Source organism: Ambystoma mexicanum, chromosome 6q (assembly GCF_040938575.1).
Source record: "Ambystoma mexicanum isolate Mex_15411 chromosome 6q, UKY_AmexF1_1, whole genome shotgun sequence".
Taxonomy (NCBI): Eukaryota; Metazoa; Chordata; class Amphibia; order Caudata; family Ambystomatidae; genus Ambystoma; species Ambystoma mexicanum.
In genome coordinates this window covers 2738781-2763429 of record NC_090937.1, presented here as the reverse complement: position 1 = coordinate 2763429, position 24649 = coordinate 2738781, and the positions used below count along the sequence as shown (strand labels likewise).

Here is a 24649-nt window from a genome sequence, read left to right as displayed (position 1 = left end):
TGTTACACCATGCACTGTCAACTAGGGCAAGATCAGCACCTTTTACCATAGTCAGAGTTACTACATGCTTGGGCCAATCTACTACACACCCCCCAAAGCTGACCAACACCACAGGAGCCTGGCTCCATTGAGTAAATTCCCGTCATGCCCACTATGTCCAAGAACACAATAGAGAGAGAACCCGACCAGGACTTCCTCCTCCAGTGAGACCTTAGCAGGACCAAGGAATCCCACCCAAGCAGTTTACCGCCCCCCCCCCCGCACTCCCCCAGTCATGGGACAATCCCATGCATGGTCAATCTGCCAAGAGGAGACAACTCTCCTTTCCCATTCTGTTCCCACGTCTTCCTGCTACAAAGAGGCCTGCTCCCACCGACTGCAAAACTGAAGGGCATGGAGTGTCTAGTGAGGCAGAGTCGGATCCCCAGCTGCCAGCAGCTGCCAGCCTAGCACTCTGCTATAAGTGCATACCCACAAATTGCCACCTAGCGTCCGGGTTGATCAGCTTAATCCCCTCAGTTAACCCAGTTGACCCTCAATTAACTCATCAGCTAATTGAGCCAGCAGAGCCAAGTCTACTGCCATCTCTTTGAAATTCCCCACACCCCAAACTCCCCATCTTGCCAGATCTTCCCCAGCAGAGCCAGGCAGTGGGGGAATACAAAAAAACAGGTGGCAGTGAGAAGTGAGACTAGGCACTAAGTCACCAAGTGCTCCCTAAACAAGAGGATAAGCAAGATAAAGAAAGGAGTAGTGCCCCTCCAAGCCAAACATGAGGCAGGAGATCAGTCAAAATAACATAGCAAAAATAACAAATATGAAAAAGGTCCCCATGCAATGGGCTAATTCAAAAGTGGTGATGGAGGCCAATAGATGATTAAGTTGAACTGATTACTTCAGTTCAGAAGTTTCGCATGAAGCCATCTATCTACCTAGCGGCCACCTTGGATACCTTTTTTTTTATTCCATCGAGCATAGCACATCAAAGAAACATTTAGCAGTTAAACCAGCAATACTTAATGGGTATATTCAATTCTAGTCCATGAGCAATATAGTCTGTACTTAGATACTACCAGGCATCATTCAGCAATGTTCCAATCAGTCCTCTTCTTCTGTAGATTCCTCTTCGGCGATCGTTAGGTATCGCCTTAGGGGGCTCCACACGTCTTTCGGCCTGCACGGGGTCACAATTCCTCTTATGTAGTTCTCCTCGCAGTCTTGTACAAATGATAGGTCCTTGAGCCATTCTTGCGGGGTGGGAGCGGTTTTGGCTTTCCATGCACTAAGGATGTTCCGTTTGGCTACTGCATTGGCAATTGCAAAGAATCTATGGGATTTGATATTGGCTTTGCCTATATCTCCTAGCAAATATTTCAGTGGGGTAGCAGGTATGTGTATATGCAGTATTTCGCTTACTATCTCAGCTACCTTTCTCCAGAATTGATTAATCGGTGGGCAATCCAATACATATGTATGGAATTCGCAGAGGGGGAGTTGCATTTTGGGCAGGTTGCTTGTGTTGTGGTATTAAATTTGAACACTTTACTGGGCCTAATATGTAGGTGATTCAGAATTTTGAATTGGATTAATCTGAAGTTGGAGTTCATGGAGATGGATTTTGTGTATTCACAATATTTAGACCATTGTAGGTCCTCAATACTGATCCCTAGGTCTCGCTCCCATTTCTCCTTCATTTTATTCTTGGATGGAGTATGTTCCTGTACTGCTTTGTATAGCGTAGCTATACCCCGTGAAAGCCTTCCTGGGACAAGATCGCTGTGAGGAACTGATGCGAGATTGGCTCTGCCGGAAACGAAGGCCATTTCTTTCTGAACACTGCTTTTAGGTTGTGGTATTGCAAAGTAGTGGTAAGACCTGTTCCTGCCTTTCTCTGGACGTCGTCTAGTGACGCGAATTTCCCATCCAGGTAAAGGTCTCCCAATTTAATTTCGCTGTCGGGGTCCCATATGTTTTGTAACGTTGCATCGTGTGTGGGTGCAAGGTCTGGATAATGCCAGAGGGGAGTGTGTTGCCAATAAGGGTCTGTACATCCCACTCTCTGAAACAGATAGGACCACGCCCTCGCCGTGGAGTTGACTGGATCTACTTCTCCCCTATCCTTTTTGACTTTGGCAAACACCATGGACTGCAGTGTGTTTGGGGATGCCGCGAATAGTTCGGCCTGGATATGGGCGTATCTTTCAGTTGTTCCGGTCCAGTATTTTGAAAATTGTGCCTGTGCAGTGTGGTAATGTAGCTTGAAGTCTGGAGCCGCTATCCCTCCCTTATCATAACTTTCACACATCTTAGGCCATTGGAGTCGCACCGTGCCTCCACCCCATATAAACGTGGGATTTCTGTAGTACCTCAAAGAACTGTCTACCAGGCCAGATCGGCAGATTGCTCAACAAATATATTAGTTTTGGTACCACTATAATTTTAAATAAAGCAATCCGACCCTACATCGATATGGGTAATTTGTCCCAAACCTTGAGCTTCTGCTCCAGGAGTGCCAGATACGGTTCGTAATTGTTTAGGTAGAGAGTGCGTCTCTGTCTGTGGCCATGATAATGCCCAGGTAGCACGCTGTATTTGGGGACCACCGGAACGTCACCATACTTGTGCTCATCCTGACATCTGGGCTTTCACGCACGCCAAAACCCAGAGGCAGGAATGAATGGGCCTTTTCTAGAATTGCTGGTTTAAGTTCGATTCCAAGTGGACTGCTACTTTATCCAGGCACCCTTAATTTAGGAATTCCACTCTTGCAAGATCATAAGTTGTCAGTAGTCGCAATCTTGGAACAATCTAAGGACATTGGACCTATTCATTATTAGGCCATCATCAACGTGAAGAATCCTCTCCAAGGAGAAATACATTTTAAAAGCCCGTCCTCTTAACTCCATCTTTAGCAAGCGCTCTTGTAGCTTGCTCTTGAGATATTAGATGACAGGGGGAAGTGATCGTCCACTACCAGTCTCGATGACAGGAATCCACACCTTTTTGTAACCCTGCTTTTACTTTTTCTTCTGGCTCAGGGGTAATGCTATCCCCTTTAGGTGCCTGTTTAATTCTTCGCTCCTTGTTTTTAGCCAAATGTTTTTGTTCCAATGTCATGAAAGAATTGTCTCGGTTTCACAAAGTCGCTTCAAGCTGATCGTCCGGTTTGCTGTTCTTAGCATAAGTCCTTAGGTCCCTCACCAGCCGATCTGCCTCAAATGGAGTACTTGGTCTTGATTCATCATCTCCAGCCTCCCCACCCATGTGCATAGATACAACCGTTTTGCGGTTTGTAGCACAAATCCTACGATCCACCATCAAACGATGCTCCATCATTATGCAGCAAGGTCTCAAATCATCTTCCGTATCCTCCATGCACAAGTACATGGATAAATCCAGGAGTTCTCCAATGTCGTCCTCTACAAAGGAAGATCTTTCATGCAAGTTCTTCAAGGTAGTATTGGCTACTCCTTCACTGTCCCCTCTCTCGACTACTTTGGAAAACCCTGGTTCAAGTCCAAGGTTGAGTAACTGATGAGGGACTTTTTTGTTGACACCTTGAGAGGTAGTACCTCACGGCCTGATACAAGTTGTGTTTGTATATTTTGGATATTTTTAGTTGTAGTAGATGAATATTTAGATCTGACATCGCATCAGAGTAAGCTACTACGGAGAGACAGAGAGCCTCAACTCCGTTTGTTCAAAGTAGTATTGATTGGGTGAGCTTACAATCGTCACTGCGCTGAAAAATAAAAAGATGAAAACATCTTAAAGTAGTTTTATTTTTGGATTCCTTTTAATTTAATAATAATAATAATAATAATTTGGCATTTATATAGCGCTACGAACCCTTAGGTATCTGAGCGCTGCTTATTATTACCCACGGTGTGTGGTGCTCATTTATCGACCTCGGAAGGATGAAACACTGAGTTTGGCGCCGCCGGGATTCGAACCTGCGTTCGCAGGCTCTGCACCGATGTCAAAGCGAGCGCTCTACTCGCTGTGCCACTTGACCGGCTAAAGTTTTAAACTTGTAGCCTTTGTGGATGACACGTGTTTCGGCAGGTTTAGATTGCCTTTTTCAAATCCAGGCTAAATATACATGTGACATAAATGAAAAAAAGAAAAACAAAATAGAAGCAAATGAACAAAACCCAGAATAGGTCAATCTTGAAAAACATTTAAAATGCTCAGTTAACATGTCATAACTGGTGCAAATGAAGTGCTCTACTCATTGAAGAGAGTGTGAATTGGGCTGGAGCCCCATGATTAGTTAATCCATGCTTTAGATGTGGTCACGTCGAGATGCAGAAAAGTTGGGAGGGGAAAAGGAGAAAGTGGTTTGTGCAATTTTCAAATTGATAGATATGAGAGATGTAGTTGGAAATAGACAAAGCAAAGTAGTTCGAAAGTATGATAGTTGAAACATAGTATAGGGTCTTACCCTTATTCACCTTCTTAAATGCCCGCATAATGCAAGAGAAAACGGTAATTCATGGGTTCAATCCCACCTCCGTGGTCTTCCTTTCTTCAATTAAGGGGTTCAAAATGCTGTGAATTATATATGTAGTTTCATCCCTGTTTTTATCCAGGTTTCCCTGGACAGCTGATACAAAACATTCAACGAACAGCATTTTAGAGTGTGTTTGCAATGAGAGTTGATTGGTCTTTCAAGTTGGTCGTTTATAGATTCCTATAGTTTCATAAATGGCGCTAGGGTAATCGTTAGAGGTGCCTGTGTTGATACCTGGCCCCGTTGGGTCCCCTTTGGCCCATGCCCACAAGGTCACTTGCCCGTGAACGGAACTCATGGTGGCAACAGTAAAGACAGACACAATTGATCACCGTTCAAGGGTGTTTATTGAACTTTATTATGGGTGAGATAAATGCCTAATGTAAACCTAAATCTAAAATGGGAGCAAGCTACGACCATCAAATAATAATAAGACAGTCCTAGCGGCATCTTGTCTAATAAAAAGGGCCTATACTAAAAAACCTAGTGCCAATCCTTACCACTAAATTACAAAAAGAGTGTGGGATAATGTTCACCAGAAAATAAAGATGTGTTATCAAAATGATAAGTCAGGATGGTATGGCTGAGTCTCCCTTCCCCACGTTTGAAGCACGGTACAAGGCGGTACTCTTGAGCACAGCACACTCCTGTGCCTCGACAGCACGAGGTTCACAGTTCAGTGATATCAAAACTCCTTCACAGGTTAAGTCTCTTTCCTACAAAAGTCTCTTGCTTTAGAAGGTTTGCTGATTCAAAGTAATTAACAAACAAAAGTTCTCTCTGATCTTGCACTTTGGGCGATAGCTCTTCGCCCCTAGGATATCAATCCGCCGGGCTCAGATCCTCCAAACAAAAACTAGTCTCTCTCCGTCGGGTTCACTATGGCCTTTCTTTAACACCGTTCATGTATCCCTAATGCAGTTCATGTATTGTGCTTTCGGCATCCCTCTGTCGGGTTCACATTTGCCAGTTCTCACAGTTCACAATCTTAGTGGAAAGCGGGGTTTCCTTCCCCTAGCTTTCCTCTGCCAACGGGACAGAGACTTTTCATTGTAAAAGGGATTTGATGTAACCCTTGTAGGACCACTCCAACGCCTCACGCTACCCTTTCCTAGTGTCATCTGCTTCTTGTAGTTTCAAAAACAGGTCCCGGTCAGAGTCTTTCGAATGAGCGGCGACGTGGCGCCGGACCCCGCTCCAAATGGGCTTTCTTTAAAGTTAAATACACACAAGTTCTTTCTTCTTGCATTAAAAATGTTTCTACTCGCAAGTTGGGCTCAACACAGTTCTGTTTGCTATCAGCTTCCTCCGACTCACTGGCTGTGCAGAATCCGCAGGCTTCTTAGTACTACGGTAGCCATCTTGCCTCTCTGCCTGCGTTATCAATGTGAGAGGCCCCCCGTGTACCATTGACATCTGCTGCTCTGCACAGCAGCTGTAACTCCCGGTCTTATGATTTCCCTTTCGGAGTCTTTGTGGGTCTGAGTTGAAAAGGGCAAAGGCAATTCACCCTTCGTCGCCCTTCCCGGTCTCACCGCTTTTCTTCTCCCTTTGTACTGACGGTTTGGTGCAGCTGTCTCCTCGTGCGTTCAGCCTTGCTCTAAGTGTGCTTTTGTGCTCCGCCTTTTATCTCTGTGGGGAAGGTAAAGGGCCCTCATGTGTGCGTGGTTATTGTCAATCGCCTGACCTGTGTGCTGGGACATGTAATGTAAACTGCTCTGGTGTTAGTCCGTTGTAGGTTACCATGCAAGAAAGTGTTCGTGTGGGAAAAGGGGTGGGGGGTTAGAGTTTCTAAATATCCTACGGGGTAGGATGGGGAGATGTTACAGGGAAGGGGATACCGCGTCTCAACCCTCAGTGTCCCACTTTCACTCCCCGAAGACCCCCCGCCCAGATGATACTCCCCCACTCGTCCACCCCCAGGAACTGGATCCAATAACGATGGCCGTGTCCTGGCCACTTGGATGACAGATCTCTGGGGACTAGAGGGTCAGGCACCTTCAGGTTTCTCACACCCCATGAGGGAAATTAGATATATTAGGGGCTGAAGAGTCACCTGAAAAGGAGGAATAAGACCTAGAGCTCCATTTATTAACCCTATGCCTTTTCTTTTGCTCCGACAACCCCTGCGACAAAGGTGCTCAGATTTCCTCTCCTCCTGAGGGTTCCATGTCATAAGATCGCGGCAAAAATGGCAGTGTATACGAATTATTGCGGCAAAAATGCTGTGGTTTTGCTGCCACAATCATGTAAAGGATGCGGGGGACAACCTCTAAACCACCAGACCCATTATACCATTTAAGGGACACCCCTGCTCCCCTTAAATGGTATAACGTGTACACCTTTACCGGGTCAAACCACAGCATTTTATTACCTGATACCCTCCTGAGGTGTTCGCTCTAACTGTTGTTCTCCAGCATGGGTCTGGCATGGATTCACATGCTCATGAATATTCCCCATCGTCAGGCCGGGAATCCTTGGCAAAGAAAAAATCAGTATCAGTTTTGTTTCTGATCTGTCTTTCTCAGTAGTACCCAATCACTGGTCTCTGGGTCACACTGCCCCCAGCCAATGACCGCCCTCGACGTAAGCCCCTCCCCTGGCAGCCATCCTCAGATTTGGTAGCATGTAAAGTGGCAGTATGACCAAGTGAAGAGCTGCAGAGGGGAAGGAGGGAGGGTTTGCATGTGAATCCATGCCAGACCCATGCTGGAGAACAACAGTTACAGGTAAGTAACTTGTTCCTTCTCCAGCATGGGGTCTGGCATGGATGCACATGCTCATGAATATAAGAATACATAGCAGTACACACATGCACAACCACGGGAGGTGGCAAGGCTCAACATTAAGCAATACATAACTCAACATTAAGCAACTCTTACATCCGCACCAGGGCCACCTTCAGGCGAACAGGTTGCGCAGCACTGCTTGGCCGACTCTGGACTCCTCCATGGAATCGCGGTCGACGCAGTAGAATCTCGTGAAGGTGTGCGTCGACCTCCACGTAGCAGCCCTGCAGATGTCCAGCAGGGGCACACCAGACAAGAACGCTGTGGTAGCAGTGATCGCTCTGGTCGAATGGGCTCTCCGATGGCCGGGCAACGGTTGGTTTGCCAACCAATGACAGTGCATGATGCAGCTGGAGAGCCATCTGGAAATGGAAGCCTTCGAGAGGGCCTTCCCTTGATTCACAGGTCCAAAGTTCACAAAAAGCTGTGATGTCTTCCGAAAACTGGTTGTGCGGTCCACGTAGAACTTCAGCGCTCTAGCTACATCCAGCGAGTGCAAGGTCCTCTCGGCTGGCGACAAAGGCGACGGGAAGAAAACTGGTAACACCAAGGGCTCGTTGAGGTGGAAGTCCGACGGCACCTTGGGCATGAAGGAGGGGTGCGTCTTCAGCACCACCCTCGTCTTGTGGAAAGTCAAGACTGGAGCCTTCACCAGCGGGAACGATTGGAACAGTCCTTTCATAAATTCCTTCACCAGGCGATGAGACCACAGGGATGACCGTCCTGTAGTTCTGGTGTATCGGGAAATCGCTGCCAGATGTATCTTGATGGAAGCGTGAGCCAGTCCAGCCTTGGCCAGCGATAGTAGGTACAGTAGTACTTGAGGGGCCGTAATCCATAGAGGGTTAATCTTCTGTGCACGGCACCAGACAGAGAACCTCTTCCACTTGTGTCCGCAGCACTTGAAGTTAAGGACGCCCTGGCCTTTGCAAGAACCTCTTTGCAGTCCGCCGGGATATCGTACCCTCCAAACTCTAGTGCTGCAGGAGCCAGGCCTGCAAGTTCAGCGACTCCGGGTCGTGATGAAGGATGGCACCTCCTTCTCTGGAGAAGATCTGCATCCATCGACAGTCTGACTGTTGGGGACGCTGACAAGTCCAGAAGGTCCGGGAACCAGATCTGTCTCGGCCACGCCGGTGCAACAAGGATCATCCTGCACCGGGACCTCTTGAGTTGGTTGATGAGTCGGAGCAGCAACGGCAACGGAGGGAACGCATACAGGAACAGGCCGTCCCAGAGGAACGAGAATGCATCGCCCATGCTCCTCGGCTGGGGAAACCTGCTGGCGAGCCTTTGGCACTTGGAGTTCGTCGCGAACAGGTCGATCTGGGGTTTGCCCCATCGTTGGAAGAGTCGGTCCACTTGATCCTGACGTAGTTCCCACTCGTGACACTAGCGCAGCTCCCTGCTGAGTGAGTCGGCGATGATGTTGTTTATCCCTGCTAGATGAAAGGGTACCAGAAACATCCCCTGGGCAATGGCCCAATGCCACAGATCCTGGGCTTCCTTGGATAGGGCTGGGGATCTGGTTCCTCCCTGCTTCCGGAAGTAGAACATTGTGGTGGTGTTATCGGTGAAGATCTTCACCACCTTGCCCTTGAGGAATGGGAGAAACGACCTGAGGGCTCAGAACACTGCTCGGAGCTCCAGGATGTTGATGTGGAGTGGCCTCTCCTCCGGGAGCCAAAGGCCTCTCGCGTGAAGATCTCCGGTGTGTGCTCTCCACCCATCCAGGGAGGCATCCGTCGTCACCGTCAACTGGTGTGCTGGGGTCTGAAAGTCTGTGCTCGCTGTGAGATGCGCGCGGGTGCCCCACCACCAAATTGCTTGGCAGAAAACCTTGTTGAGCGAGATCTTGTCCTCGAAACTGCCTGCCGCTTGCATCCAACGGGCGTCGAGGAACTCCTGTAGAGGACGCATCCGAAGCCTGCACAGGCGCACCAGATAGATGCATGAGGACATCATCACGAGAACGGACTTGATGGACCTCACCCTGGCCACGTCCGTGGCCAGCAGACGCTGCACCTTGCCCAGGATGGCCTACGTCCTTTCCTCCGACGGCGAGGCCAAACACGCTACTGTATCGAGCTTGGCTCCCAGAAATAGTGCTACCTGCGACGGAACCAGGTGGGATTTGGGGAAGTTGATGGAGAATCCCAGGTCCGTGAGCTGCCAGACTGTCTTTCCTGTGTGTTCGAAGGCTAGTTCACTTGTTCTTGCTTGGATGAGCCAATCGTCCAGGTAGAGGTAGACGTGGATCCCCTGCAGGCGCAGCCGCGCCCCCACTGGTGCCAGGCACTTGGTGAATACCCTGGGCGCCGACCTCAATCCGAATGGGAAGGCCTTGAACTGGTAGTGCCGTCCTTGGACTACGAACCTCAGAAACTTTCGGTGTCCTTTTAGAATGGGGATGTGAAAGTACGCATCCTCCAAATCCAACGACGATAGCAAGTCGCCTTCCTCCAGCTGGCCCAGCACGTGCTGGAGGGGTACCATCTGAAACTTCTGTGCCTTGATGTATTTGTTTAATCGACGCAGGTCCAGGATGGGACACCATCCTCCTGACTTCTTTCTGACGAGGAAGTATCTGGAATATACTCCAGAGCCCAGAGCCTCTTTGGGACGAGTTTGATGGCTTGAGCATCGCCCTTACTTCTAACAGCAGTTGAGGGACGTGGTTTTCCTTCCTGGCCACGGGTGGAATGTGGGGGCACTTTTTCAGAAATTCTAGTGTGATCGTGGGCCAGGGCATCCAGCACCCAACGGTCAGTGGAGATGGACTCCCACACGCTGACGAACTTCGCCAGCCGGCCTCCCACCGGGGTGCTCAGGTGGGGGCCCGACGCTATGGCCGGTGTTCAGTCCTGCTTGGAGACGGCCTTGCCACCTTGGCAACAGCGACGAGATCCTCCTGACTTGCCGCGTCCCCTGTAGGCATCCTGCGATGAGGAGCAGGCCGCCTGGTGATACGTCGAGGAGCCGCCGCCGGATCCCTTGGAAGCACCCTGCCTGCCTCTGGCGTTCCGAAAGGGCGGCCGTCGTTGGTGCAGAACTCCAAAGGCCCGAGTCGTCTCCATGTCAGTCTTGATGGCCTGAAGTGACTCATCCACTGTCTTTCCAAACAGATTGTTCCCGTCGAAGGGCATGTCCAAAACTTTGGCTTGCATGTCTTGGCGGAAATCCGTCGCCTTGAGCCACCCCCGCCGTCGAAGGCAAACGCCATTGCCCAACTGGCAGAACCCGGAGTCGGCAATGTCCGTGGCTACCGTTATGGCATGGTCCGACGCCACCTCACCTTCCTGTAGGATCTCCAGGTGGTCTGCCCTCTTGTCATCCGGTAGGAAATCCAACAAGGGGGCGATCTTGTACCACAACTCCCAGTCGTAGCGGGCCACAATCGCTAGGGCGTTGGCCGCCTTAATCGTCGTCGCTGCAGACGAGATGACTCGTCGTCCCATGGTGTTCAGTTTCTTTCCCTCGCCGTCCGGTGGGGAAGTTGAAGCCGATGCCCCCGCCGCTTTCTTCTTGGCCGCCGCCGAAACGTCCGAATCCGGGGTCAGCTATGCCCTAAGGCACAAAGGGGCGGCATCGGGAACTCGGTACTTCTTCTCGTACCGGTCCCTCTTGGCAGGCGTCGTGGACGGGTTCTTCAGAAGGGCAAGCCCCTCGTCCCAGATGTCATCCAGCAACGGCACCGCGACGACCGTCTTCCTCTTGGCCTCACGCCGTTGGTAGAGGAAGCCTTCCTTCTTCTGTTCTTCGGAGCAGCGCTGGAAAAGCTCGGATGCCCTGGCAATCATGGTGTGGAAGGAGACATTTTCGTCAGGCGGGGAGGCCCAAGGAGGTGGTGATGGAAGGTTCGTCCAGTCGTCACCACCGTCGTCATCCGTCCCCCTTTGTGGCTGTATCTGTTTCTGTGTCAAGGGAAGGAGATAAAGGCTGAGAGGGCCATGAGGGCTGAAAGGGTGGGGGTGGATGAACTCTCCTCCTCTTGTTTGGAGTGCTTTCCGACGGGCCCGGTTCTGCTGGGTCGTCCGTTGGGGGTAAAGGCAATCTCATCCTTATCTCCGTGCATAAGATTTGGATTGCCATCAAAATGGCCACCGAGTTGTCTTGTGGCTCGGGTTGCGACGGGCACGATGGTTGCCCCTCATCCATGGGAACCTCTTCGGCGCCACCATTGCTCTGTTCGTCCTCCTCGTCGGGATACCTCCCGTGGGACCGGACCTCCTCAAACTTCTTGTCGAGGCCCTCCACGACATCAACCAGCTCCTCCTCGGAGGCTGTATCCGTGTCGGTAACGGCCACCGCCCCCCCCTCTTTTTCCACCGGGGTCTTCATGGGGGTCTTCTCGAAAAGAGGATTCCCTCTGCGCTTCCAGTGGGGTAGCCTCCACAGGCTTCACCAGGGCTGCCACGACTACCTCGATAGAGTCCTTAGCCGGGTGAATCAGGGCCTTCATCACCTTGTGCGTGCCTGAAGCCTTCACGTTGGGGGGAGGGTCACCACCTCGCTCCCCCTCGGCTGGATCCTTCGAGATCGACCGGGGCCTCTCCAGAAGCTTAGCCGGGTTCTCGGACTCTCTCTCTCCCGAGCCAGAGCGTTGGCTCGTGGTTGATGGCGCCGGTGAAGGTGCGACCTGCCTGGCAGCCGAGGAGCCCGACCGTTCGGTGCTCCTGGTGCCCACGGACGCACGGTGCTTTGCCTTTTGTTGGGCCCCCGTCGCCGGAGCGCCCTCACAGGACTTAGAAGACCGCTCGGACTTCTTCTTCTCACCTGCTGGGCTCTTTCCTTCCAGCCAGTTGGCGAGACGGGTCCGACGATCCCTCATAGTCCGATCCGTCATGTTCATGCAAAACGCACAGTCCTTCTCCACGTGCGTTTTGTCTCCGTGAAAGCAGCAGAGGCATCTCGAATGCTCGTCCTCCTTGCACACATTCTGTAATCCACATCCAGGGCAGTTCCTAAACAGCTTGGATCCGGGTGTCGAGCTTCCCTTTTCATGGGCCATATCCACGAGGTAGGCCTCAGAAACTTCTGGAATCCTCCAAGAAGCATAACTCGATGAAAACTTCGCCCTTGAGGGGCTTAGAAAATTCAAAAACGGGTCCCCGTTGATCGGAAGTAGAAACGGTGGAGCTTGAGGCTTGATTGACCGAAAAAATTAGATAAATCTCTTTGAGAAAACGTAAAACGCAGTAAAAGCTCGAGAGCTATAGCACGAGGGCTCCCAACACTTGAACATGCAGTAAAAATCTAAGGATGGCTGCCAGGGGAGGGGCTTACGGAGAGGGCAGTTATTGGCTGGGGGCAGTGTGACCCAGAGACCAGCGATTGGTTACTACTGAGAAAGAAAGATCAGAAACGAAACTGATACTGATTTTTTCTTTGCCAAGGATTCCCGGCCTGACGACGGGGAATATTCATGAGCATGTGAATCCATGCCGGACCCCATGCTGGAGAATGTAATCTCTCTTAGGGTTGGAGGTGCCAGTTTTTCACCTTCTGGACGCACACGGCTAGCCTCAATTTGGAGCATTGTAACCTCCCCATTCTTTAATGCGTCCTTTTTCCCCTTAGGCTCCTCTAATCTGGAGCTGTCCTTCCTTGTTCCCTTTTCCTTACTGTTTTTCATTTGCAAAACATCATCCTGGCCACTAGGCTTTCCTTGGAGTTGTTCCAGCGGGTCTAAGGTTTCCAATATCACTTCATCCTCCACTTCAGTTGTGCTTATACGAGAGGAAGGTGGAGGTGATTGGGGTCCCTTTTGCCCAATTGTCCTAGATTTCTATAATGGAATTTGTTATTAGCATGGCCCATGTTGAATCCCAACCCAACTGGTTGCCAGCTCTTTTAGCATAGTTTGGCCTTTTTAAATTGAGCTGGTACACCTGCGGAGGTGTACTCTGCAGCGGTGTAGCGTCTTGCAGTGTTGCTTTTGCTTTATTTAGCCCCAACAGGTCAGCCTTTAGTGTCAGAGCTTGCATGACAAAGTCCAACAGATTTGTTCCATCAGAAACCCCCACCTCCTTTAGCACCAGCTGGGGTGAGGTGGCAACCCCGACACCCCCATGTATTGTTTCTTCCCTGTCAACTGAGGCAAGCATCCCTGGGTTTGCTCCAGGTAAAGAGTCCACCCTTGGGAGCTGCCACAATGGATCCCTGCAAACTTCCCTAGATTTAGTCTGTTTGCGGTCCTTCTTACCCCCCTGTGCCAACTCCAGTACGGTGTCCCACACGCAATTTGTAAGTCAAGATTGTGTGCTCGTGCAGGGGCTACTGTTTAGGTTCATGTTCCTCCAGATACTGCGCCGTAGATGCAGTCACCAGGACATCGATCAAAAACAGAACTGGGGGAGGGCAGTTACCTGGTTTATCACGTAACCCACAACAGCAGGCGAGGGGACATTGTTAGACACAGGGGAGTTTGAAGCGTTAGTTGTTCCCGAGGGTAAGCACTGAGCTCTTGAATGTCCATTGCCTTTTCCGGCTCCGTTCTCTGTTGACACCGGCTGTTCCCTGGAGGGGACCCCAAAACAGTGCCCTGCGTGTTCAAGATCTGATAGTATTTACCCTGCAGTTAACGGCAGGCAACTGCTTATACTCTGCTTACACTCCACTCTGCTTCACTGTGCGAGAATGCTGGTTAGATATAGGCTCCTCCTTGCAACACCAAAAAAGAAATGAGCACACTTTTGGGCTTACATCCGTGAGAAACCTGAGGGTGACTCCCTAGATAGTCCCCAGGGAGGATCTGCGTGATTTTTCATCGCGGAAAAGTCTGCAACGGAAAGGTTTGCATGGGACATGTGCGATCCACAAAAGGTTTGCACATTTCCCATGCGAACATGCATTCAAAACCCCTACATACCCACAACATACCCACAAAACTCCCCCACACACACCCTCAACACACCCTCAACATAAACAAACCCTACTTACCTTTTTTACACGCTGAGTCCATGCGGCGCCAGTTCCCTTTCACTTCTGTGATCGGGAACCGGCTCCGCAGGGAACTTTTCTTTATTTTTCGGGAGCTGCAGGGGTGTCCCCTGCAAACCCCGGTCACTATATCACACAGTATAGTGGGCGGGGTGTTGGGGGGGATACCCCTGCAGCCCCCCCTTTTTTTTCTGGTGTGTTGCGGGGTTGTCCACACAGTATAGTGAGCGGGGTGTTGCGGGGGACACCCCGCAGCCCTTTTTGAATACTAGGTTCAAACTTTTGGTGTTCGAACCTTTGGTGGTAGCATTTTTCAGACTTTTTGTACGGTCGGACCTTTTTTTCGGTCCGATCGTACAATTCCCCCAGGGATATGTCATCCAGGTGGCCAGGACACGGCCATCGCTATTGCATCCAGTTCCTGGGGGTGAACCAGTGAGGGAGGATCACCTTGATGGGGGTCCTCGGGGAGCGGGACACCAACGGGTGAGATGCGGTATCCCCCTTCTTTCAACACCTTTTCCCCCCATCATACCACGCAAGACATTCAAAACCACTGCCCCCCGCCCCCTTTTCCGAAAACGTTTGCACGACACACCAGAATTATGCCAGAGCCATTTACCTGACATGTCCCGATACAAGGGTCAAGCAAAGTCAGGCAATTGATCAGAATCACGCACACCGGACGGCCATTTCCCTTCTCCACAGGGATAAAAGGTGGAGCAAGAGAGCACAGTACGAGCAAGGCAGACCACACAATGAGACAGCTATCCAGTTCCGACAGTTCAAGAGGAGGAGAAAGGCAGCAAACATTGAGAGACTGACGGGGAGAGACACAACTTTGCCCTCTTCGACAAAACCCAGCGAACCCTCCACTGAAAAAATCATGAGGCTGAGGACCATAGCCCAAGTGTACTGCAGCAGGTGTCAACAGTACACTGCGTGTGTCGATGCTGATAACTCCTGCAACCGTGGTACCGGCCTTGAGTACAGTTACGAGGAAGGCAAAGTGGTTCATCACAGCCAGTGAGTCGAGGGGAGAGCCGATACGAGCCGGGCTGTGGTGAATGAAAGACACAAAGTGGTATGGTATGGTAATGTTTATTTATAAAGCGCCTTTACACAGTCAAGTGTTTCAAAGTGCTCAAGGAGGGTGGGAACCTGGGGAAAAACAGTCGCTCAGAGCCCTTGAAATTCTGAGATGATAATAGTCTTCACAGACAGAGTAAGTGAATATAATACATTTAAAAGTTGGGATACAGCAAATAGGCCTGATGGTGATCCTGCACTTTTACCAAGTGCACATTAAGGGGTGAAGACAGGGCAAACAGACAGACTATCTTCAGGCAAAGGTGCATTCCGATCGTGCAAGTGTAGACGGTTAAGGGAAGGGGGGGTGTCCAAGTGCACCCTGTTGGTTGGGACTGGGGTAAGCGCAGAGAGAGAGCAACTCTCTTGGGTTAATTCTCAAGTGCAGTGGGGGAGGGTGGTACAGGGCCCTGAGGCAAGTGTAGAGAGGACTGGCGGGGTGCTAGGGCAAGTTGAACTAAGCTCAAAGAACTGTAAAAATGTTGAGGGGAGACCAACTGCAGAGGCAATCGGCACCACGTGGGTGCTAACTCAAGAGAATCTGGTTGATCCCTGTTTGAATGAAAACTACAAATACCAGAAGACCGTAGGAGAGCCACCATGATAGGTCAAAGTGGCCATACAGGAGGTCAAGCAAAATCCATGTACAGTCGAAAGCCTTTGATCTACGAACTATAAAGAAAGCAAGGGAAGAGAATCCCGCCACATAAGAAAACAAGGGAAGTGAATCCTGTACACATTGAAAATGAATGTGAATGTGAAATTGGCAAGTGTGAACCCGCAAAAGGGATGCTGACGAGAGGGGGGCAAAGTCCAAAGTCCCAAGAAACAGTGTTTTGTCAAAGGTGAACCCGGCCGAGGGATGCCCACTGGAACTTTTTAAAAAGACATTAAGATTTGTGAGCGAACGAAAAGTCATAGTGAACCCAAAGGAGGGAGGTTGAAAGTAAAGAGGGGTCAGCGCCCGGACGAGGGGGACCCAAGGTTGAGAAATCCTCAGAAAAACCAGGAAATTAACTTTTATTTTGTTGAAGGAACTTTTGTTTAGTTATTGAAATAATTCAGGCCCTCGAAGGCAAGAGACTTTCACGAGGAACGAGTCTTGGCCATTGACGGTCCTGTTAGCTGCAAGTGGAACGGTCGACTCATGCTGGGAAGGCTCGAGTGTGTGCTGTTCTCCAAGATCCCATCTTACCCCGTGCCCAAAACGTGGGGAAGGGCGAACCAAACTACTGCATTGTGATATGTGAACACTTCTTTCTTTTCTTGAAAATCCCACACTCTTTTTGTATTAGTTGTAAGGTTTGGCAATAGGGTACTTAGAATAGGTCCGTTTTATTTGACACAACGCCACAAGGACTGCCTTATTTTCATTTGATGATCGACGCTTGCTCCCATCTTTTAGGTTTAGATTAGGCATTTTTCCAACCTTCATACAGTTTAATAAGCACCCTTGAACTGTGATCACTTGTCTGTCTTTACTGTTGCCACATGAGTTCCTTACACAGCACAGCAGCAAGCAGAACAGCAACTGCTTATACTCTGCAAGAGTGCTGGGTAGATATAGGCTCCTCCTTGCAACACCGAGAAAGAAACTGAAAAGCAGACTTTCTGGCTTCCAGCACAGCAGCAAGGAGAACGGCAATGGCAACTGCTTATACTCTGCTTACACCCAGCTATGAGACCATAGTGCAAGTGCAGATTCAAAGAGCCCCATACTGCAATTTTCCAACCCCTAACGATTCAGATTTGGGATCCTCCACATTCAACTGACCGTGCCTAATAAATATGCTGGGTCTGGACCATGTGGCAGCCCTACAGATGTTCTACAGGGAACACCCTACAGATTGGCCCAAGAGGTGGCCACCCCCTAGTGGATCTTCTCTGAATCGGGCCCATTGGACGTTGCTTCACTTGTTCATAAGCCATAAAGGTAAGCATCCTAACCCACCTAGTAATGGTGGTTGTGGATGCCTTCTCACCACTTCCTCCAGGCTCAAAGGTAACCAGCAAGTTGGCAGTTTTCCTAATGGACTTAGTACGGGCAAAATATTCCAATACTGCTCTCTTGACATCAAGACAGTCCCAGGCCTCTTCTGCAGGAGAACAAGGTTTGGGAAACAAGACTGTTAAAACTATCCCTTGAGACCTGTGAAACATTGATGAAACCTTGGGAACATAGGAAGGGTCACACTGCAAAATTAGAGCCTCGTCACAGAGCTTCAAAAAAGGTGGTCTGCACAGAAGCGCTCCTATTTGCCCCAAACTCCTGGCTGAGGTAGCATGCTTAAAACATGCTTTGAAATGTACACATTTCAAATTAACTGACCCCATAGCCTCTGCAACATGTTCAGAACTAAAGGTACCAGGGAGAGCAACCCGATTATTCCACTGGCCTTGATATCCAACAGCCCCATACTCCCTGGAGGAGGGGTCAATGGTCCCTAAATGCATTAATTGCAGCCCACTGTACACGTAAGGATGACACAGCAAGACCCTTTAGAGCGCCTTCATACATGAATTATAGAATGACTGAAATCCAACAATGTAAGGCCAGAAGATTATTTTCTTTGCCACACCTTGCCACAAAGTTGGCCCAGTGACGGTCATGAGATATAGGTGTAGAAGACCTATGAGCCCTCTGTACTACCTCTGTTACCCAATAGGAAAGTCCTCGTTTTTGCAATCCCCGGTTTCAATTTCCAGACCTCCCGTTAAATTGTATGGACTAATGATGGAGCTGTCCCTTCCTATAGGAGGAACGACAACCTGTGTAACACCCATAGGTGTCCCCAACTGTATCTCGATCAGCATCGGGAACCAACCCCTCCTGTGCCAGAAAGAGACCACCATTATAGCTGTGACTTGGCTCACTCTTATTTTTCTCATCACCTGTGGGGTAATGGGTTTGGGGGTCGGGGAGGGGGTGCTTGGCATAATCTGGTGTCTCAGGCCTGGCTATTAACAGGGCATCCACTCCCATGCGTCCTGGGTCAGGAAGATGGAGCAGAACCTGGGAATCTGAAATTTTAGAGGACATGGAAAAATGCTGATCTATGGATTCCCAAATCCCCTGCAAATCTCTAAGGATATCGACCTTTGGAGGTTCATCTCCCCTGCTTCAAGGGTACCTGTCTGGCCCTCTCTGCCCCTGGTATTGTCCATATCCCTGATGTGGATTGCGTACAGAGAGGATAGATAAGTGTCTGCCCAGTGAACAATGGACATTGGCAGGTTCCCCAGCGATAAGGATGTTGGACCCCCTTGATGGATTATACAAAAGAGCGCAGTGGTACCATCTCTCCATACTACTACTGGACATTTCTGAGTAGACCTTTGAAGGACGCCAATGGCTGAAAGTTCTTTCCAGTTGGAGGAGCATCTCTTCTCCTCTTGGGACCACCTGCCCTGATGGTCAGGACCCAGAAGAGTCACCTCCAGCCTAGGCTTCTGGTGTTTGCAGTCAAAATGATCCAATAGCTCTGAGACAGGTCCACTGCTCTCTATAGTTGTGAATGGGAGGACCACCACAGAAGATTCTTCCCGAGGGAGTCTGTGATTGGGATCTGGAAGATCTAAATCTCAGACGCTGGGTTCCAAACGAAGTGAAGGTGTCATATTAGAGATTGTAGATGAAGTTTAGCCCATGGGACCACAAAAAAACACAAGAATATGTTTCCCTGTAGAGTCAAAAGGCCCCTGGCCATCGCAAGTCCCTGCTGACAATGTCATGTAGCACGATCGCAGCATGCAAGCTCTGTTCAGCGGTAGCCCAACCTGCTCTTCCTTTGTACAGAATCGGGCCCTGATGAACTGAAGGGACTGTGAAGCAATCCGTTGTGACTTTGGCATGGTGATCGAAATCCTCAGGTGGTTAGAGACCAGCAAACCTTTTGTAGGTGTACAAGGACTGTCCTCCTGCCCATGACCCTGACCAGTCAATCGTCCAGGTAAGGGTAAACTTGAATCCCGTCCTGGTGCAGAGTTGCTACCAAGGAGGCAACACCTTTGATGAGACCGTGGGGTAGATTTTGTGCCAAATGGAAGGACTCCGAACTGACAGTGCATCGGTAGCGCTGATGGTTCCTGAAAATAGGGATGCGATAATAGGCATCCTGGAGATCTATCAACACTAACCAGTCACCTCTCTGAATGCCCACGATTCTTTTTAGCATCTCCATCTTGAAAGTCATGGTCCTAACAAAGCTGTTCTGCTCCTTCAGGTCTATGATCAGTCTGAACTTGTTGCAGCCTATTTTGGGCACCAGGAAGATTCCCTAATCCTTTGTATCTTTTCCACCTTGGAAATTGCTTTCTTGTGCTGTAGTTCTTGTATAGCAGAGAGAATAGCTTAGCAGAGTGAACGCTCTACTCAAAATTTGACCGCTTAGGTCAGGCCGTTCTCTTCAAAAAGCATGCATTCCGCAACTTTCAAACAATGATACACTTGATGCATGCATGCTTGGTTTACCTTTTAGTTAGATTAGCTTATAGCCATATGGGTAGACAAACATGCACTCGAACATCCGTGATGACATGACAAAAAAATAAAAGTGTGGGTCTATGTTTGCTTTTGTACCCTCTGGAATTGTCCCGGAATCTAAAGGTTTTCATGCTCTTCTCATCGTCTGTGGCGAAGTGCATGAACCTCTGGGTTTATTATTATCTGCAATAAAATGTGGCGGCTGTCTTCCCTCAGCAGAGATCATAGGATTTGTCTGAGAGAGACACCATGCTGCTCAGGCAGCAAAGATCACAGGGCCCCCAATGGGCCGTTGACAAAACACTTAACATCTCTTTGTAATAAGTGGGGCATTACCTATTTTTTTTATGAGGTACCCAAAATAATGTTCAAGATAAATATCTGATATTAGATAAAGTCTGTGCCTTTTTAAAGACAAAAACATTTGAACTGCCTCTCATTCCATCATTACAGATAACAAATAATGGAAATGAGAGACAGTTAAAATGTGTTTACTATGGGGTTTTAAGTGTTGAGAATATGTTTGCACAACCTAAAGGTAATTTTTAAGCTTGCATTACTTTGCATTCTGAAAATTGTATTCCTCTATTCAAGGTGGGTGGCCGGGGTAGAAAGGAACACATTTACTGTTTAATTTTGATGTAATTTATTTATAAAGCAGTAGCGAGCCCGAAGGTGTAAGGGCGTTACCCTTGAAGGGTAAAAACAAAGAACAAACACAACCTATGCTTAACAAGTTGCCAGGAGACTCTAATGCAGACCACGAAGCCAAGAGAAAAGACAGGAGTTGTCTGAAAAGATTAGTCTTCAAGTTACGGTTGAAGGCATCGATGGATCCCACACTTCTCATGTCTGGTGGCAGGGCATTCCATGCCCCAGGTGCTGCCGCAAATAAGGCACATCTCCCTACTGTGATTAATGTAGTTCTGGGCACGGAGGGCAAATTGGTCTAATTAGATCGGAGTGCTCTCTGTGCAAACATTTTGGTCAGACTCTCTGCCAGATATGCTGGGTAGTTACCTGATAGACATGTGTGTGTTACTGTGAGTAACCAGTGCGAGAGTCTCGCATCCCTAGGTAGCCAATGTAATTTCCTTCTCGCATGAGAGACATGATCTCCTTCTACCACCATTACCATGATTTTCTGGATTATCCGAGTTTAGATATACCACTTTAGGTATTTCTAAACTCGAGGCTACTACAATAACCCATCTTCGAGCGGACGATCACTCGGGCCACGGTAATGCAATATGACAAGAATGGAGGAATCATCATCAGTATTTTGATGTAATCGACTGATCTAGAAATTATGCTATTCACCTGGGGCCACATGCACAAAGTCTGATCCAGATAGACCTCCAAGGTCTTAACCTTTGCTTGTGTGCTGATCTTACAGTCTGCGACCATGAAATGCTGATATTCGGGACTCAAGCGAGGCAGTCTGACCCTGGTACCCTCAATCATGATTTCTGTCTTCTCATCGTTGAGCGCAAGCCCATTCTTCATTATTCACACCAGTATTAGCGAGTAGAGTATCGATGTTCTGCGAGTCCACTTGATATACGCCGGATAAGGGAATGACGCACTGTCCGTCATCTGCGTAATTAATACATTCCGGGTTTTTGATTTTCAAATGTAGACAGGTCTGTGCCGCGCCTATTCATAATCGCCGACCTCCCCTTAACCCTTCCTAAAAAGATCAGGGAGCGTCTATTTTCAAGTAACTAATCCCACTGAGTATTACTCTCCACACATGACAGCATCCATCCCAACAAGAGATAACAGAAGTGTTAAAAGACGAGTAATTGTGAACTCACCTTGCCCGTAAGTTTCAAATGCTGGCAGAGGGCCCTTTGCCAAGCACACGTCAGGGATGGGTCCTTCACCTCACAGTAACAGTAGTACAGCAATACCTCACCTGGCACACTGGCAGAACACAACCAAGAGGAAGTTTATTGTCACAGTACAAAAGGTTTGCACATTGCCATCAAAACGTTTTCAAACCCATTTTCAAATCTAAGCTCTGCATCTACATGTTATCTACTACAAATAAATAACGGGACCCCAAAATACCATAAACCAACCTATTGCAGCATTAGTACGGTACAGAATTGGCAAATATGACAAATGTTCATTAAGGAGCTTTTTAATTTTAGTGATTTATTTTACAAAAAAACATGTTTTAACGTTAAACTAAAAACCAATAATGGTCTGAAGCGAAGGTTAGGGAAAGGGTTAGAGGATCGACGCTGAAAACAGTCAACATGCATAAGCTGCCCCAAGATGAGGAGCTCTCGACACCTGGATCAACCACGGACAATGATGTTGCTGAAAACAGCCCTATTAACAGACAATGTTTTCCAAAAGAAACTGCACCCAAAAACGAATGACTAATGGACCTTCCATACAATGCCTGGTTCCCCAATCGGTGACCTTCATTAGTCTCTAATCTTCCTCATCACAGTCTTGCAAGTCTCATCACAGACCACAGCTCTAAGAGTTTTTAAGGATGTTCTTTTCCCTACCCCTCCTCACAGTCCCCACTTCTCTAAATGGGTGGCTATAAGAAGGGAGCAGCAAAGAAACAATTCCCACCCCAAGCAAGACATCGCCCAATGGTTCAAAGCCCTCTTTTCCTGATTGCGAGGGAGAGAAGTGGACACTGATGAGGTAGAACAAATTACTTACCCCTGGTAATGTTCTTTCTGATGGCTGTCCTCCCACGGATTCCCCCTCCTAGATATATTCATATCCTGCTTTGCAGTCTCAGACATTTCTGACAGCAGAGAACTGTCCCTCAATGGTTACTATTCACACATTCAGACGTGACGTCAACGATAGTATAACTAGCACACACTGCGCCCATTGCCCCAGTTCCTAGTTTTTCGTTCTTTCTGCTCAGTGTGAAGAATCCTGCGGATCCCTCACTGAAACCCTTCCTAAAGTCTCCTCCCAGGTGCCAAGGGTGAAGGCAGATGCTTCCGGATCCCATCCCTGTGGGTGGTGTACTGCGGGAGGATCACCTGGGTGGAGACAGGGAGTCTCTTACTACTATGCTAGAAAAGGTTATGGCTTATTGTCATTTTAATGTCTCTCAACCTCCGATTAAATCAAAAGGTGGTAAACCCTAAGATTTTGACACCAAAGCATATTATGCCAAAAGAAAGAATCTTTTTGGTTCTTAAAATCAAATGCCCTCCTCAATTCTAAGGGTACACAACAAGGGATGGCGGAAATGTTGTCTTCTCTAAACCAACTTCCTCTATGAAAGGTCAAACCTACAGCATCTCTGTTAAAATGACAAAGGAAACTAAATTTACCCTTAAATATAATCAAGAAGTGGAAAAAACAATCTTTGATGAAGTTGACTACATGTCCCAGAATCCTATACGGACTGAGATGAGGAAGAGCGCTGAAGAGGCATGTAGATGTAGTAGTCAGGCAATTAGGCTTAACAGCCATTGCAGGAGTCAGGCAATTGAAACTTATGGCACACACCCAAAGCCAATTACCAAACCTGAGGCATAAAAGGCTGCAGCAGGAGAGGAGAGGGGGAGAGAGCTGGAGCAGGAGTTGGAAGGCTACTAGTAGTAGTAGTAGTAGTAGTAGTAGCAGTAGCAGTAGCGCAAGAGGTTGGCAATTCATGTGGAAGTGTGATGACAGAAGGGACGCTGGAAAATGGAGACAGCCGATTTCACCTGGAACTTCTGAGAGGGTCCTGTGTTCTCAAAATCTGCACAGAGGAAGACTTGCTGAGAGTGGAGTTTTCCCCATGTGAGTCGAGTGGTTGTGATTGCAGAGCCGTCACCGTGCTGAAGCCCGAGGCTCGTAGCAGAAGGCAAGCCAAGGGACTGAGGAGTGAAGAAGACTCCCACGTGGTGTGGCCGGACCGGAGACACCCATGCTGCAGAAGGGTGTGGATCCCAAGTGTGCCCAAAGAAGTAGTAGAAGTCGGGAAAGTTAAGCACCCCGCAACCGCATTGTTCCTGAAGCTGGTGAGTAAAGCTTGCCGTTCAGGTTCACTCAGTAAGCCTTGCCAGTAACTGTATCCAGCTTTAAAATAACTTGTGTGTACTTAGAAGCAAGTAAAAGCTGTTTGTTCTAAAATCCTTTCAACAATGGAAATGTAGTATCCGCACCAACATTGAAAGCTGTAGTGTGTGTGTAAGAAAAGCACATTATTTACATTGTTGAACATTTCTTTCAGTTACCGGAGTGGTCGGGTGTCCTTAATCGAAAAGGGAAAGCCTGTGAAAACCATTCTGCAAGTTTAATGTTTACTTTTTACCAGAGTTACAAGTGAATGCAACATCAAAGAGAGGTTGTGTGTGGCCAATTGTGTTTCCAGAGAGAAGTCTGAAATCATCTCTGGGAGATTGTCTGGGAATACAATTACTTTGTCTTTTAAGGTTACGGATATACCTTAAACAGTGGTTGCATGTGCCTAAATCTGTTTTTCGCTTTAAAGACAGAACCTTGTAGTGTTCTGCACACTCATTTTTTAATGCCAGAAGTTGTTGCACTGACGAGAACAATCATTACCCAAGCCAAAAGGCATACTCTTTCCATAGGTGAAACAAGTCATATTCAGAACAATCCACCCGATCTGAGAGGTTGTTAAAGGTCCAGTGGCCTCTGATACAAGTGTGACATTGTTGCCTGAAGCTGGAAGGGTGGCAATACAACTTCTGGGTAATTACTGGAACCAAGAAGGTGTGAACAAAGCTGGGGAAGGGAGTTGGGCGCTTTTAAAGCGGAGAAAGAAGATAACGTTTAATGTGTATGCAGTGATTTTCACGAATGAATAACAACAAATGCAATTTTCAAAGAACC

The 24649-nt window shown here is 48.5% G+C and overlaps 1 protein-coding gene across 2 annotated transcripts in view; it reads right to left on the bottom strand.

Moving 5' to 3' along the window:
* Positions 1-24649, bottom strand: part of TSTD2 (thiosulfate sulfurtransferase like domain containing 2) — a 784131-nt gene that overhangs the window by 477907 nt on the left and 281575 nt on the right. For both annotated transcript variants that reach the window (XM_069630360.1, XM_069630361.1), the window contains exon 3: positions 21634-21742. In XM_069630360.1, the coding sequence (XP_069486461.1) occupies positions 21634-21742 (109 nt within the window). The remainder of the gene's footprint in view (positions 1-21633; positions 21743-24649) is intronic.